A 15,852-nucleotide genomic window follows, 5' to 3' on the forward strand; every position below is an offset into this window, starting at 1 on the left:
TTAAATGTTTTGGGCAATTTTATGGAATATTTTACATTCGTACGAAATATACAATATAACTTTAAGCTCCATATACTCATATTAACACATTATGTTACAATTAACATTAATGTATTTAGACAATGCATACCTTTAAATTACAATAGATAGACCATATAGTGTCATGTATTGTGTAGCATTTATTGTTCTTTTATTGTTTTTTTTCTTTATTGCTTAGTTCTTTATTCCCAATTTATTTTTAATTTTCGATGAATATTACAGACAATATTTTTACAATCCATTTAGTCATTATGCATTCTATTAACAGCAATTTAAAGTACTTATTGAAATTTATTTATATTTACAGTATTTTATAGAAATTATAGATATCACTAACTGTGAGTTTATACCCATAACAATTTTATGTTATTTTCACAACAGAAATTGTATCTTACTAAGTGAAGATATAAATATTAGTGAAGCATGTGAAAGAAAAATTAAAAAATAACAACTATTTATGTGTGTTATATTTGTAAACTGACTTTTAGTCGATTAACATTATGTAATAGTGTGCCTATAAATAAAAATAAGTGTATATTGCTCACATCAATAGCAAAATTTTGCCAAAATCATGATGCAGAAAAGATATTCAGTTATCTCTTTCTGCACATTATTCCTTGATAAATCAAAATATTATCCAAAAAAAGGCATACACATTAATACTAAACCAAAATGCTCTGTATTGGTGTATAGCAGGGAACTGCACATTGCACATAGTTTCAGCAACATTGTATAATCTATATTGTATAATTATAGAATTGATAAAAAGCATGTCGATAAAAATGTGTATCCAAAAAAAGAGTCAAATATTTATCAACATATTATTATATCCGCAAAATAAAGATACAGTTTTGTTTTCAAATGCATTCGATTTTTTTTGTTGGATTCCTATATATTCAACTCCTATTTCTTATATAAATTTATATTATAAAAATATAACGTAAATATCAAATTTTAAAAAAATCCGTTCGTTTGTATGTTGTTAAAATTTATATATCACTAAGTTCTTTTCTTAGACTTTTCTTAACTTCAGATAATTTTTTCATATTAATGTTTCCTTCTTGTATACAAGTTTTAAGTATGGCAATTTTAGAATTTATAAAATCGACATTCAATCTCTTTTTCTTCTTTCTTCTTTCCAAATAATCACTGATTACATAATTCCTTATTAAACACCAAGGATATCTTTTATCTCTAAAAGCTATTAAATCTATTGCAATTTGTGATGTATCTGCCATTAAATTTTCAGGTATATAAATATCAGCTATAGTCTCCCGACCTACTATTTTCTTCATACAAAACAGATTTTGATATCCCAATTTTACATTAAGGACGACCCAACTATTTTTTGGCAGGACATCGTGAAAATTTGCTGATAAAAATATTCGATTTGCTATGTAATTTATCATCATTTTTGGACATAACTGTATCTTGTCTTTATGTGCATATAAATTTATTCTTCTTAATTTATCCTTTTCTGCTGTTAATATTTCATTTAAAGTTTGTAATTCTTGAGTACCTTTATAAATCTTATCCATTATAAGTGACACACCATCTAACATACTGGAGTGAAGATTAATAAAAGTATTGTTTTCCGTTGACAATGTTCTTTCTACTGTACTTATAGGAAACTCTACTAACTGATTATCTTCTGTCAAACCTAAGATTATATTAGAGTCATATGATTGTAAACAAACAAAGCTTTTATCTTCAACTTTTACTTGATAAATATTATCAATTAGTAATTGCTTCTTTACATAATATAATTTAGATTCATGTGAATAAACAATCCATAATATATCTTCTAGGGATTGGCTAAAACCAGCGCAAATGGCTTGTATCTGTGTTCTTATATAAATTGTTTCAAAAACAAGCACATTATCTTTTGAATGCATTAAAATAATAACATTTGTATTTGTAGTAAGAAGTAATGCTGCAATTTTGGAACTCTTTCGTACAGGTATTATATTACTAATGGAATAAATACTGCTATGCATTATTTTTACATTTTCATTGATTAGCATTAAAAGTTTTAGTCCATCTGCAATTATGCATAAATTTTTTACAGTAGAATCATTATTTGTTAAAGTTTTCATAAAATATTCCACAACGCCATCCGCATTTAATGGATAAACATAAAGTTGACTGGGATTAGTTTCTTGAGAAGAAAGCTTAAATAGCAGTTTATTTGTCATTTCTCGCTTATTATCTAAATAAAGATACTCATTTCTAGGTATCAATACTTCATGAAAAACAGTACCCATTCCAATTGCATTTTTACTTAGAACAGCAAATTCTCGGTCTCTTGAAAGTTTGTAAACGCCGTGTGGAATGCAAATTAAAAAAATTCGGCCAGTAAAACATTGTATAGTTTTTATTGGAGCTGGAGCTGTTAATACTTTAACAGATACGTACTCATTATTTGTATATGGAAATATTATAAGTTTATCTTGATTCCAGCAAAAACAAGTCCTTTCGTCGTAAAATGTATGAATAACAAAATTTTTTGATAAAAAATTAGTATCTGTAATAATATACATTATTATTATTGCAGTTCACGATATGTGCTAAACACCACGTGTTATTTTTCTTTTTATTGCGCAATAATATCAATCTAGCAATATACGTGTAAATAATATTTTATAACAAAAATGCTCCTGACATTTTTACTTGTATAAAAATTACAAATTAAGAAGAAATGTTCGAATAGGTTAATTCTCCTAGAGACAAAGCGCACCATCACACGACAAGTTTAATAACTAAAGCTTTCTTCTTACATTTTAATCATTTACGTATCTGGTGCAACTTCTAATTAGTTACTGTCAGAGAAATTTTAACCTTCTCCTTGTCTTGAGTCTTGAAGTAATTATTATACAATCAACGTGAAAGTGATATAACCCTTACAACATTATTCAATTCGAAGAAATTTTACTTGAAATTCAAAGTTTTACTAAGAAGCAGAATTTTATCATTTAAAGCGATGACAAAAGACCCATCTTTTTTCCGTCTTTCCTTTAAAATCTCGTAGTACAATCTTCGTTTTATATATATATCTTTATTTTAATACATGATTTATTTCTTTCAATTGTTAATACAATATATCCACGTGTTTAATAGATCATGTGGAATTCAAAAATTAGTGAACGTGATGAACCACACATTAGAACTTATGCCGAGATATTAAAACAAAAACAGGATGATGAAGGATATCAAACAACAAGTTCAATACGACAAGTATGCTTTCAATATCAATAAATTAATTACCTACCAGATATACCTTTCTTTTTCTGTATTGTTAATATTCCTTAATGTTTTGAGTTTAGGATCGTGTTGAAAATGATATACTGAAATTGTATAAATTAAGTAATGAACCTGTTTTAGCAAGACAGAAACATATTCAGTTCTTAAAAAAATCTTTGTTTCATCTTACCGAAGCTTACCAGGTAAGAATATCTAGATTGTATTTATTAGCAATCTATGTTTTAATTATACTTAAAATTGTTATATATATTTTTTTGTAGTGTTTAGATTCTAGCAGACCATGGCTCTGTTATTGGAGTCTACATTCTCTTCAAATCCTAGGAGAACGTTTAGAATATGATGAATATTCAAAAATTATTGGTTTTTTGGCCAAATGTCAATCACCAGAAGGAGGCTTTGGAGGAGGTCCAGGGCAGCATCCTCATTTAGCCTCTACATATGCAGCAATAAATGCTTTATGTACTATTGGTACTCCGCAAGCTTATCAAGTAATTGATAGGTATATACATAAAAGAAGTGATCGAAAGTACACATTTTAAGAGATTTTGATTTAAAAATTCCATTTGTAAGATTTTGTGTATTGATTTTAGAAAAGGACTTAAACAATTTTTAGCATCTTTACATGGAGAAGATGGTTCTTTCAGTCTACATAAAGATGGAGAAACAGATATAAGAGGAATATATTGTGCTCTTTCTGTAGCAAAACTGACAAATGTATATACTCCTGAAATATTTAAGGGAAGTGAAAGTTGGATAGCTAAATGTCAAACATGGGAAGGTGGTTTTGGTGGTTCTCCTGGCATGGAAGCTCATGGAGGATATGGATTTTGTGGGTTAGCAGCACTTATGCTTCTTGGAAAACCTCACTTCTGTTGTTTGAAATCATTTCTGGTATTCAGCTGATATAGTGAATTTTATAATACGTATACATTAAAAAAGCCATTCTTCATATCTATTTATTTTCAGAGGTGGATAGTAAACAAACAAATGCGTTTGGAAGGTGGATTCCAGGGGCGCACAGAGAAACTAGTAGATGGCTGTTATTCATTTTGGCAAGGTGGAGCCTTTCCACTGATTCATACAATTTTAAGTATGGAGAACAAAGTGTTTAATTCCGCATATTGGTTGTTTAATCAAGAGGCCTTACAGGAATATTTAATAATCTGCTGCCAACATCCTCATGGGAGTCTTGTAGACAAGCCTGGAAAGTATGAAACACTGCTATTACTTATTGTAAAAGCAATTTTATAAATTATTATATTTATTTCAGAAGTCAAGATGTATATCATACATGTTATGCACTTAGTGGATTGTCAATTGCACAGAATTCTCCATTGCCATTGATCATTGGATCGCCTAATTTAAATTTAGTGAAAATAATTCATCCTTTGTATAATTTAGAAAATTCTTGTGCAATTAATGCATTGAAATATTTTAATACGCTGCCGATACCTGACTGAGCATACATTTAATATTCAAAATAAATTGATGGAATATAAATACTTTTATTTCATCTTAGTAAGAAGTTTAAAGACAGGCTCTACTTTATTTTACATAAAAATTGACCAACAGATTGTAAATATAAGATTATTGAATAATAAAAGTAATAATAATTATAAATTATTGAATTAACGATTTTTTAATTCCAATGTTAATCAAAATTTAATTAACATTATTTTGTTGATGTTCCTTTAATCCCTCATAACCTCACACGTCCTCTAAAAACGAAAACAGCCTATCTATCTAATATATATTGCATCTTTGTGTAAAGTTAGCATTCTACAAATTTGTTTGATACTGTAATATAGACATCATTTTTTAAATTAGAAACTTCATATACAGACAATCAGTAATATTAGAGTAATATATGTATTTCTATATAGTACATGTGCGTTTTAAAATGGTGCAATACGAGTATGAGACGTGCAACGAATAAGTTATATAAAGAAACCATCGTAAAAATTTGAAAACAGTGATATTACTATTTGAATATCATAAAAAACGAATTTTGTTTAGTATAAATATTTTCTGAAAGCTAAACCGCAAAAGAAAAATATACTGCAAATTGTTTTGACAACTATTTTCAATAAGAGGGAAGAGGTTATGGCAAAACACTTAGTACAAATAATTATAATGGGTACACAAGTCGTTGTTAAAGCATTTACACGTGCATTACGACAAGAAATTGCAGCAAGTCAAGCTGCTGCACATAAAACAGGTGGTGGAGCAAGAGGTACTCAACACGTCGCAGCCAATTACAAGACTGGTATTTCTTTGGAAGAAGCACTACAAATATTGAATGTTGAACGTGTGGATGAAGTAGAAGCTATTGAACGTAACTATAAGCATCTTATGGAAGTTAATGATAGATCAAAAGGTGGTTCTTTTTATATTCAGTCAAAAATTGTACGTGCTAAAGAACGTATTGACGAAGAACTAAAAACTATGAAGACTCCTCCCCCAAACAGTAATTCTATACAACAAAATGTTTCAAAAAAACTGTAATACTAGAAATTTAATTGATATACTTTTGAAGTCTGTATATATAAATGTAATGACACTTTAGTCACCAATAAATAATATGGAACATCTATCGACAAAATTGATATACTTATGTCTTAGTATTGGTTAAAATGTTGAAATAAAATAAAACGTTATTTAAAGTATCATAAGTCTCTGTTTTTTACAAATTAAAGGTTTTTACAAATTACAACCAATCTTATTCATCAAAGTAAGGTAGAAAAGGAAAAACGTTATCGATTCTTATGTACATGTGTGTAGATCTAAATATATAAATAATATGTATGTACATGTATATATATATAAATATATGCACATAACCAGAGATACAAATTTATGTAACAGTCTTTTAATACAAGTACTCGCTCTTATACGAGTCCTTTAGGTACATAATATTTAAAATTCAGTATGCCAAACCAGCTACCTTTGCATCTTCTGGTTTAATTCTGTTTTGTGATTGATGAATAATTAATCTTTCTTGATTGTGATGAACAGACCATAGATTTGGTAGATACTTTGGCTTCATAGTCAGAAGAAAATGTTCCCTCCACATACGTTCCAATTCTACTAAACCGCCTTCCCTTTTATGAAAATATTGAACAACCTGAAAAATAAAATTTGTAATATTTTTATAGAACAAAAGAACATCTATCATTCATTAATGATACCTTTAAACCATGAGGTTGGCATTTAGGTTGATCAGGATTGGGTATTGATATTGTGTTCTCTAATTTTTTGTTTAATACATCAAGCAGAATTGGTGTAACTTGTTTCTCATTTGTACATTCTAAAATATAATGTTCTAAATCTTTACGTCGTGCATCAGGCAAAGTTGTTCTTTCTCTTAAAGCTTTAACAGCTGAATGTAACTTCCTTGAATTATCTACATTTTTATTACGTATATGTGTCAATGGGCCAACTAAAGGTGCGTCGCACATGTCTGCTAGCTTTCTTCTGAGCTGCAGATCATGATAATTGCTAATTTCATGACAAGATGGACATAATAATAATATATCGTGAGATTGATGTGCTTTCATCACCACTAGAAAATATTTGGAAATTTATTAATAACGCATTTTACTATATGTGGAGTTTAAATAAAATTTTATTTAAAAGAAATTTAACTTACATGGAAAATATTTACGATATTCTCGAGGTACAACGTTTTTTCTAATAAACTTATCTGATGTTCCACAAACCACACACTGATTGATTTTAATTTGTGTGTAATACTGTCCAACCTGTCCCAAAGCTCGCCCAGAAGGTTCAAATTTTAACCTGACGGTAAGTGGTTCCTTTTCAATTACTTCTCCTAATCCTTTTGTAAGATACCATTCTGCTTTTTTACGATCACATGTACATAATATTTCTCCATCTGGTGCTTGTAAGTAACAATTATGATATAATGGTTTATTTCTTGTAGGTACATTATTTTTACGTATAGTGTTATTATTTGCTTTGTAATTTCTGGTATTCTTGCCAAAATGATTATTTTCTGTAATAGTTGTGTGTTCATGTTGAGCCTTGAACCTGGAATTCAAAATATTTTTAATATTTGATATTTATAAAATAAATGTTTTTAATATATTAAACATATTACCTTGTATCAATTACATCATTAGGTACACAATGAAAATGCATATTTAGATTTTTATTACACATACTTTTTATATAATTTTTTAAGATTTCCCACAATGAATACTTCTCTTTCATTTTCTGCGTAATCTATAAAATATGAAATAAGTTATTAGATATATTTTTCTGTAATGAAATTATTTAAAATGCATTAGAGATTATATTTTACTTGGTCATAAATAAGAACAGATGCAATTGCATCACAAGCAGCATATGCTACTTGCTCGTCAGTAAGAGTGCCAGCATCCCAATTGCCGCACCTAATTTCTATCAATTTATCCATTTCCAAGCCTAAATATTGCAAACTCATTGCAGCTAAACTTTGTGGACTTGGTAGCTTCACTCGTGCTGCTAATGTCCTTAAATCAATTGTACTGCTAACTCTACACCCATAATCTGCTAATATCTTCTGTCCATCCTCATATGAAGCAACTCCTACTTTAAGAATATCTTTATTAGCTAGTAAATCCTAAAAAAATGTTTGTCATATTATTTACATAACCATTTAATTTACATATTGATTTAAATTTGTGAAATATTACATACTTTCAATTTTTGAGGAATATATCCAATTTTGCCAATGCGAAAAAGGCCACATACTCCATTAAATGTAGCAAGTTGAAGCAAAGAAACAGATCCTTCATTGACCCATTCACAATCAAAACCCAGCACATCATTAGACAAGTTGCTTTAACACAAAAGATATTTATTCCAAGATAAACAAATGAATAATAATAATGACGATGTTTAAAATTACATTTCTATACTTTTAATTATGTATTGTCATAAAATGTATGAAAATCCTAATTATATACTTAGGACCATTACCAAACAAAAATTTGTTATTGTAAAAAGATATATGTATGATTAAAATATATGAATATACTCTAAAATTCTTAAATAGCAGGAACTTATTGAAGGATAACAAGTAAGTAATTAAAAAAATATATATCAATATAAATAACGTTCTAAAAGTCCATAGTTAGGTATACAAGAAAAAATGTAAATAGAGCACTAGTGTATACTTTCTATATATAGCATTTAGAATATGTAATTTAATATTAAGATAAAAACAATTGTACAACTTACCAATGAATACGTTGAATAGCATAATCACATTTTTCTGGAGTATCAGCTAAAATGATTTTGTCCAATGTGATTTTAAGATCTTTCTTCTTATTATCACTTTGCTTACAGCTTTTACTATTTATACATTGACAGAGATGTCTAACACTTTGAAAGACATTTTTGTGATATTTGGAGGCCAAAAGTACAAGGCCCACAGTTACGCATACGAGAAACATGTTGCCCCTTACAGGATGCATTAATTGCACAGATAAACTTTTATTTTTTAGAAAATTAGAATTAAAATTTCGTATGTACAATTTATTTTCCCTCCTTTATGTATATTTGTGTATGTATGTACATATATATATACACATATGTAAATGTATATATGTGTATGTAAACACATATATAACTTTTTTAAGATATAAATATTTACATTGATAATTGGTAATTAAATACTTTAAATAAATTATGTTAATTAAATTTGTTATCTAATTGAGCTATAAGAATTATAAATCATGACGACCGGTAGAGGAATAACGATAAAGATGAAAAGTTTCGCGTAATTAATGCACGAATTATTGAATTATACAAAATAATTAAGTAAGTACGCAAAAGGCACATCACGATCTTAATTATGAAAGAGTAAGTTAATAACTGGACAAGGTTCAAGGGAAACCGAAGCTACCAGAGCACCGGCTCACGTAAGTACACGGATACGAGTATCACACACGACTATTATTCTAACGTTATCTTCCTTGTTTATATTTCGATAGACCGTTCTATATACTGATTGGTTGATGTGACTTTCTAGACAATTTTTGTGATGAATTCTATGTATATATTATGTTTTATAATTTTATCCGTTAACATCGTTTATTATATAAACTAAAAATAAAATGAGATTTTATAAATAACATCATACATTTTTAAGAATTTTAATTGTATCTACAAAATTTAAGTTTTTTCTATTCATCTTTAAAGAAACTTTTCAGTTTCATACTTTTCAACTTCATGGTATGTGTATATAAATAAAATGTATTAACAAAGTGTAATATTTATTCAAAATTATATGGCAACTTTATTATTATTCACTATATCTGATTTAAAAGAAAAATACGATTAATTAATCAATTAATTATAAAATACGATTAATTATATTCACTTTGTGTAGACAAATTTATGTAGACAGAATATGACGAATATATCTATATAATTAAAGATGTATTTTCTGTATAAATGGAAAGCTATAATTTATATCTACATGCGAACATATACAACAGTATAGAAAAAATTAAGTATGGCGTTAATCCTATCAGCTGATATCGTCTGCTGGAATGACGAGTCGTAGATATTAATTAGTTACACAGTGCTCCCCTAAGCATCATAAACATATGCCTTTATTCTATGGCTATTCTCATAAGTTAATAAATTCATAATAATTCAGAGTTGTTATTTTAATGACGCAATGATTGCTTTAAAATTTGTAATAGCGAAAATACTTGTTAAACACGAGTTCGATCGTTTGCATCATTGACAGGTGGGAAAGGAATATGGGGAAATAGATAGGATTATTTGTGCAAACGATTTTTTAAACAAACGGGTGATAAAAGGATCTGCCAAATAACTAGCAGATTCGGTTGTAATGAGCGACTCCGAACAGCGGCAATTACACGTGCCTTATCGAGAATATCATAGCCAGAACAATACTAATACTTCTGCCTTAGTGGAAACTGATGCATTGGTAGATCTTTCAATCACATCTAACAATTGTTTGCCAGTAAATGAGTGTTCAGAACTAATACCAGACGTTGAATTTGTTCCCAATCTGAGCAACGAACAAACCATAGCCATTGATTCCCCTGGGATGGACCGGGAGAGTCAGCCTCTCCTTGGTCGACTGGAGCTGGATGTCACCTTTAATCGTTTCCCTGGTTTGTTAATATCTATTCTAATAGATTTATCTTCTAATTCTTTATCTCTAGTCAAATCTGTTATATCTTATAGATGATCCACAATTCTCTGAGTTAGTATGGCAGGCTGAATTGGCAATAGACAATGGAATCTCCCCCGAAAGGATATACCAAGGTTCTAGTGGCAGTTACTTTGTAAAAAATCCCACAGGGGTAAGGTATAACTTCATTTTATATTTAAAAATTACAATCTATTTAATAATATCAACCATTTAAAATCATAATTTTATAACAATAACAAGACATTTTGTCTTATAGAAAATAATAGGTGTTTTTAAGCCAAAGGATGAAGAACCTTATGGAAGATTAAATCCAAAATGGACAAAATGGATGCACAAACTTTGTTGCCCGTGTTGTTTTGGGAGAAGTTGTTTAATTCCAAATCAAGGATACCTCAGTGAGGCGGGTGCAAGTTTAGTTGACCGTAAATTGGGTCTGGGTATAGTTCCAAATACTAGAGTAGTCAAACTTGTCAGTAAAACATTTAACTACCCACGCTTAGACCGTCAAAAAGCTCGTATGAAGCAAGCTATCATGGACCAGTTTCCTACAGTGGGATCTCATTTCAATCGTATTGGTTTGCCGCCGAAAGTTGGTTCTTTTCAAGTTTTCGTAGATGGTTACAAGGATGCTGATTACTGGTTGAGGCGATGGGAAAATGAACCTCTATCACCACGTCTTAGTAGAGAATTTCAACTTCAATTCGAACGCTTAGTTATTTTGGACTATATAATTAGAAATACTGACAGAGGTATTTAACATTTCGTAAGATTTTTTTATTTTTATATTTAAAGCTAAACTATTAAATGACACACTGACTTTTTTTAAGGTAATGATAACTGGTTAATTAAATACGATAATAGTAAAGGAAAAAACGGATCAGAACAGGGTGAAGTAAAAATAGCCGCTATAGATAATGGTTTGGCTTTTCCTTTTAAACATCCCGATTCATGGCGTGCTTATCCGTATCACTGGGCATGGTTAAGTCAAGCGAAACAACCATTTAGCGATGTAACGCGAGAACTTGTATTACCACAACTTTCGGATCAAAATTTTGTACAAGATCTTTGTGACGATTTATATCAATTATTTAAAGTAAGTCGTATAAAATGGCGATTATTTTATATAAATATATATAGTATTCTACAATCATAACTCTACAGTAAAACACATTTATTCTTATAGCAAGATAAAGGTTTCGATCGACCTCATTTTGATAAACAAATGAGCGTAATGCGCGGTCAAATCTTGAACTTACAACAAGCTTTAAAGGATGCCAAAAGCCCTGTGCAGTTGGTACAAATGCCTGCTGTGATCGTTGAAAAGTATTTTACATATTTTTTATAAGTTACAAGAAGATATATAAATAAAATTTGATCTTACCAATGTTATTTTACAGGGCCAAGGGAAACGGAGCACCAAGACTATTCTCGTTCTCTGATACATTTACACAGCGCTTCCAGAATAAAAGCCCTTTCTTCTCTTGGTGTTAAAAAGATCTTGAATGCTTGAAAAATAGCATTAGCCCTGTGTCAACTGAGAAGAATTATTCGATGCATTACAAATATCGCATCTTATTATTTGTGCTGTCTCTCTTAATTTTATCACGCATTACTACCTCTTTTTTCAAACGCTAGTTTCTAATCTACGGTCTGCGTAGATTTATCGACAATTACATTTAATTTATCTTGTGTTTATACCATTTTCTTTTAATTCGACTATATTAATTCGAATCATAGTATGATTATATTGTATACAGTAAATATATATAATGTTAACACAATGTTTTTCGATATGCTTCGTGGAAATGTGAGACAAATGATAAAACGAATGCAGGCACTGTTTTACGACTACGCATATACATGACATCCCCTTAAAATGAAACGTGATCAATTACACGTAATTGCATTGTATGTTTTCTATGTCTTCCATGTACTATTGTCTTAAAAACACATCGATTTACATGCATTTTCGCTAGATACTGTCGAAAAGGAACATTTATCTAATCTTAAAAATTAACTGTGATCTAAAATAGCAAAAAGACATATTCTTATTGTTTAAAATAAACATTCTACATATTCATATTATATTTTTATCCGATACGTACGAGAAAATAAATTTTCTATTAGTAGCTAAGACAGAAATTTCCATTACAGTTATTATTAGTAAATCATTTCGGTCTATAAAATATCAACAAATATTTTTGTTCTTACCATTGCTATGATTTGAGTATACAAATCGATCATCGACACAATCGATTTTATCATTGGCTTTATTTTGTTTCCATTTAAATAACGATGACATAACAGTAACTTCGAAGTTTGCCTCTCCAAATTGTATGTCACTGAAGTCATAAAACGGAATGTAGAGATTCGTGTTCGCAGCTGCACTTTTATTGTTTTATATTGTTATACTTTATATATTACGAATCTTTTGAGAATCTAAATTTATTGACTATAAACACGTCTTTCTATCTTATTCATAAAAAGGGAAATAGTTTTTGATTGTTATTATTATATGTAATAATATTAAGTACAAAATGGAAGTAGTGGAGATACAGAATACAAAGAAGCAGTTTCAACTGCCGTGCCAGAAACCAGCAGAATGCCCCTGTGACATTAAAGTAACGAACCCACTAATTTTTCTATTATAATTTCCGACTGATAAACTGGGTGATTTAATATCGTGCATATCTAGTGCACAAGGAAATACGTGCAACCGTCTCGAGCAAAGTCATTCGCTCCGGTGAGAACGTATAAGCCTCCTTCGAAATTATTCGAAAATAATACCACATATCACTTATCATATTTAAACGTGGATCATGCGGAAATGCGACGCAGCCGATCTCAACCTATCCGACCCAAACCTGCTCTCACTAAATCCGATGCTCGATTTCTCGGTGAAACGACTAATCAATTGAGTTACAAACACATTGGGAGTATTCCTAAAACAAAACCAATCATACCCAGGCAAAGGTAACGAGTTTAAAGAATTGAAACGAATGAAATTAAGAAATCTGTTAGATGTCATTCTCTGATGTGTTAGGCCGATGATCGGATCTGGTCGAATGGAGTCTGTTACCACAATTCGTCAGGATTACCCGCGTAAATACGTGGACAAACCAGAAATTATAATACCTTGTGGGAACATTCGTTTAAGTTCCGGCAAGCTGGATGCTAGTACCACAGCGAAACTTTCTTATGCGGACCCAGGCTGTACGGAACCGACATTGAACTTCAAACCCATAGCGATTTACTATCCACCTAGTGAACCGATTCTTACTGATACTACACAGAAGTTAAGTTATCAACCTGTTCACATTCCAGAAAGAGATACGTACTCCTGGCAGCAGAAACCAATCTACCAGTATATATGTATTATATTTGAATACCACAGGGGAAAGATATGAAAGTCATACTTTTTGTGTCTTACAAGGGAGGACTTTTACTAAAATACAACATTATAGTATTTACTAAAATACAACATTATAGTATTTACTAAAATATAATATGCTGTCAACTAGTCTTATGTTACTAAACTTGTTTCCTTATTTTTGTACTAAACATCTGTTTTACTACCTCCTTAGACATCTCAAAAATATTGATTGCCATAATTAAACCCTGTGGCTTATTCGATTTAAATAGATAAACCAAAGGGATGTTTTTACTATAACGTTTATAGAGCTCCAGATGTTGCTATGTGCGGAAAGACAACGTACACTGAAAGTTTCTTAAAGAACGAAGAGCCATGCATGGAGAAACCTGTACGGCCGACTGCTGCCAATGTCTTTCCTATCGGTGGTGAATTTCGCTCGGATACTATTTATAAACAAAGCTATTTGCAATCCGCTATCGTTGAACGAGTGGAACCTGTTATTCCTTGCAATGCTATCTCGAAACCTGATGGCAAAATTTCAACAGATACAACAAGCAAAGTAAATGTATTTCTGTAACATCTGAAGACATCACAGCAAAAAGAAGACAATTCTAATATTTAAATTATATTTATTGGAAAAGAAAGAAAGTTATAGATTACATACTTACAGCTTTCATATTCAGAAGTTCAAAAATTTATTACTACAAATATTAGTTGACTACTAATTTATAGTATATATCAAAAAATGCTTTGATTTTGAGTTAGTTTATTTAAATTGCTGAAAAATGAAATTGTCTCTTTATTCTAACAACCCTTAATTTACTAATAGCATTTGCCATCATCTCTTCCTGTGCATCTCTTATTACTACTCTTTGTTTCCTTCTATATTAATTTTCCTACAGTTGAGTTACCTACCGGTCCAAAGCGAAAGACGTTTGCCGATATTACCTCGAAGCAGAAACATGATAGGCGATGGTCTAATGCAATCCGAAACTACCAACCGTTGCGATTTTGTGGAAAAAATTACGTTACGACCGGATCTCATTATTCCATGTGATAATCTTCGAAGCCCAGATACACCTATTGACGACAGGACTACAACGAAACTATCTTACGCGAAACCTGGGCCAGTAGAATGGGTTAAAAGCTTTAAACCTGTCGTTCAGTATCAGAGGTAGATCAGACATTTCTTATTAGCCAAGCATATTGGGTTGTTGTATACACTTTCGCTCCAAAGTTAAAGGATATTTATTACATTCATTCCAAAATTGAAAGAAGTTTAACAAAAAAGAAACAACTTTGTGGTCGCAAACAACTTAATAAGTTCTTTTTTCTTTATAAAAGAGACATAATGCTATATGCACATAGATGAATGTTATAAATTGTAATTGTCATTAATTATATATGTATTCTTAGCGAACAGATCTTATCCAGCAACCTAATACTATAACAAATTGCGCAATAATTCCTTGACCAACTTGACTAACCAACATACTTTTTACTAAACTGTTAGATCTGAAAAAATTGAATATGACACTATAAACAAACTATCGTATCAGTCTTGGACTCCACTTCCCAAGGAACATATACCATGGGCATCTAAAGAAAAATATCAACCACCTTTAGACCCTATGTGTGCTGATACTATTTACCAAGTCAGTTATCCCGCACCCGGATATTACGAAGATACTTGTATGCCAGCTGATTGCGAATGTTTGGATTTCAAATACGATAATCTCCCGGCACAAATATGTGAAACTGTGACGTGTGAATGAAATACGAACAAAAATAATTGTAATCTGAGTAACAAAACTTCTGTATAACTTCTCTATTTTCCCATATATAAATTTCTATCGTATATCATAATAAATATTTAGAGGAAAAAATATTGAATTGTTTAAAACTTGAATAAAAACAATTTAAAAATCGAATTAAAAGCTATTTTATTCGGTATGTCGATTCGGTATGCGAACACATCTTA

The 15,852-nt window shown here is 30.1% G+C and overlaps 5 protein-coding genes across 10 annotated transcripts; 3 read left to right on the top strand and 2 right to left on the bottom strand.

Moving 5' to 3' along the window:
• Positions 1–56: 56 nt before the first annotated feature.
• On the bottom strand, positions 57–2,607 carry LOC117209939. Of its 2 annotated transcripts, XM_033452412.1 has the most exons (2): positions 2,455–2,607; positions 57–2,343 (listed from the first exon to the last, which is right to left on the bottom strand). In XM_033452412.1, exons 1-2 carry the CDS (start codon positions 2,577–2,579, stop codon positions 1,029–1,031), a joined length of 1,440 nt encoding a protein of 479 aa, XP_033308303.1. In that variant the 5' UTR covers positions 2,580–2,607; the 3' UTR covers positions 57–1,028. The 2 variants fall into 2 exon arrangements, with proteins under 2 accessions (XP_033308303.1, XP_033308302.1); XM_033452411.1 differs by having other exon boundaries at positions 57–2,607.
• Positions 2,389–4,920, top strand: LOC117209940 (protein farnesyltransferase subunit beta). 4 transcript variants are annotated; one of them, XM_033452416.1, is made up of 7 exons: positions 2,389–2,526; positions 3,157–3,273; positions 3,363–3,482; positions 3,561–3,799; positions 3,891–4,191; positions 4,267–4,508; positions 4,571–4,920. In XM_033452416.1, exons 2-7 carry the CDS (start codon positions 3,160–3,162, stop codon positions 4,758–4,760), a joined length of 1,206 nt encoding a protein of 401 aa, XP_033308307.1. In that variant the 5' UTR covers positions 2,389–2,526; positions 3,157–3,159; the 3' UTR covers positions 4,761–4,920. The 4 variants fall into 4 exon arrangements, with proteins under 4 accessions (XP_033308307.1, XP_033308308.1, XP_033308305.1 ...); XM_033452417.1 differs by lacking the exon at positions 2,389–2,526 and adding an exon at positions 2,709–2,838; XM_033452414.1 differs by lacking the exon at positions 2,389–2,526 and adding an exon at positions 2,793–2,901.
• A 135-nt stretch (positions 4,921–5,055) lies between these two features.
• LOC117209941 (mitochondrial import inner membrane translocase subunit Tim16) lies at positions 5,056–5,966 on the top strand. The gene has a single exon (XM_033452418.1). The coding sequence runs from the start codon at positions 5,404–5,406 to the stop codon at positions 5,803–5,805; it is 402 nt and encodes a 133-aa protein (XP_033308309.1). The 5' UTR covers positions 5,056–5,403; the 3' UTR covers positions 5,806–5,966.
• Positions 5,967–6,096: 130 nt separating this feature from the next.
• On the bottom strand, positions 6,097–8,895 carry LOC117209938 (exonuclease 3'-5' domain-containing protein 2). Of its 2 annotated transcripts, none has more exons than XM_033452409.1 (7): positions 8,545–8,895; positions 8,002–8,143; positions 7,625–7,924; positions 7,421–7,545; positions 6,950–7,350; positions 6,489–6,862; positions 6,097–6,424 (listed from the first exon to the last, which is right to left on the bottom strand). In XM_033452409.1, the coding sequence occupies exons 1-7, from the start codon at positions 8,778–8,780 to the stop codon at positions 6,224–6,226; spliced, it is 1,779 nt and encodes a 592-aa protein (XP_033308300.1). In that variant the 5' UTR covers positions 8,781–8,895; the 3' UTR covers positions 6,097–6,223. The 2 variants fall into 2 exon arrangements, with proteins under 2 accessions (XP_033308300.1, XP_033308301.1); XM_033452410.1 differs by having other exon boundaries at positions 7,625–7,890; positions 8,545–8,815.
• Positions 8,896–9,711: 816 nt separating this feature from the next.
• On the top strand, positions 9,712–15,738 carry LOC117209935. The gene is made up of 10 exons (XM_033452405.1): positions 9,712–10,457; positions 10,531–10,649; positions 10,755–11,247; positions 11,326–11,591; positions 11,682–11,821; positions 13,202–13,471; positions 13,542–13,862; positions 14,178–14,430; positions 14,774–15,045; positions 15,385–15,738. Exons 1-10 carry the CDS (start codon positions 10,169–10,171, stop codon positions 15,644–15,646), a joined length of 2,685 nt encoding a protein of 894 aa, XP_033308296.1. The 5' UTR covers positions 9,712–10,168; the 3' UTR covers positions 15,647–15,738.
• The last annotated feature ends 114 nt before the right edge of the window (positions 15,739–15,852 follow it).

Source organism: Bombus bifarius, unplaced genomic scaffold (assembly GCF_011952205.1).
Source record: "Bombus bifarius isolate JDL3187 unplaced genomic scaffold, Bbif_JDL3187 scf7180000008194, whole genome shotgun sequence".
Lineage (NCBI taxonomy): Eukaryota > Metazoa > Arthropoda > Insecta > Hymenoptera > Apidae > Bombus > Bombus bifarius.

Excerpts from the sequence above, each read along its gene's own strand:
- LOC117209939 (XM_033452411.1), bottom strand. The coding sequence starts at position 2,579 with ATGTATATTATTACAGATACTAATTTTTTATCAAAAAATTTTGTTATT.
- LOC117209940 (XM_033452416.1), top strand. The coding sequence starts at position 3,160 with ATGTGGAATTCAAAAATTAGTGAACGTGATGAACCACACATTAGAACT. Across the intron at positions 3,274-3,362 it reads CAACAAGTTCAATACGACAA|GATCGTGTTGAAAATGATAT; the intron begins GTATGCTTTCAA and ends TTTTGAGTTTAG. Across the intron at positions 4,509-4,570 it reads CTTGTAGACAAGCCTGGAAA|AAGTCAAGATGTATATCATA; the intron begins GTATGAAACACT and ends TATTTATTTCAG.
- LOC117209941 (XM_033452418.1), top strand. The coding sequence starts at position 5,404 with ATGGCAAAACACTTAGTACAAATAATTATAATGGGTACACAAGTCGTT.
- LOC117209938 (XM_033452409.1), bottom strand. The coding sequence starts at position 8,780 with ATGCATCCTGTAAGGGGCAACATGTTTCTCGTATGCGTAACTGTGGGC. Across the intron at positions 7,351-7,420 it reads AATGATGTAATTGATACAAG|GTTCAAGGCTCAACATGAAC; the intron begins GTAATATGTTTA and ends TTTGAATTCCAG. Across the intron at positions 6,425-6,488 it reads GCCAACCTCATGGTTTAAAG|GTTGTTCAATATTTTCATAA; the intron begins GTATCATTAATG and ends TTTATTTTTCAG.
- LOC117209935 (XM_033452405.1), top strand. The coding sequence starts at position 10,169 with ATGAGCGACTCCGAACAGCGGCAATTACACGTGCCTTATCGAGAATAT. Across the intron at positions 10,458-10,530 it reads CACCTTTAATCGTTTCCCTG|ATGATCCACAATTCTCTGAG; the intron begins GTTTGTTAATAT and ends TATATCTTATAG. Across the intron at positions 11,822-13,201 it reads CCTGCTGTGATCGTTGAAAA|GAAATACGTGCAACCGTCTC; the intron begins GTATTTTACATA and ends CTAGTGCACAAG.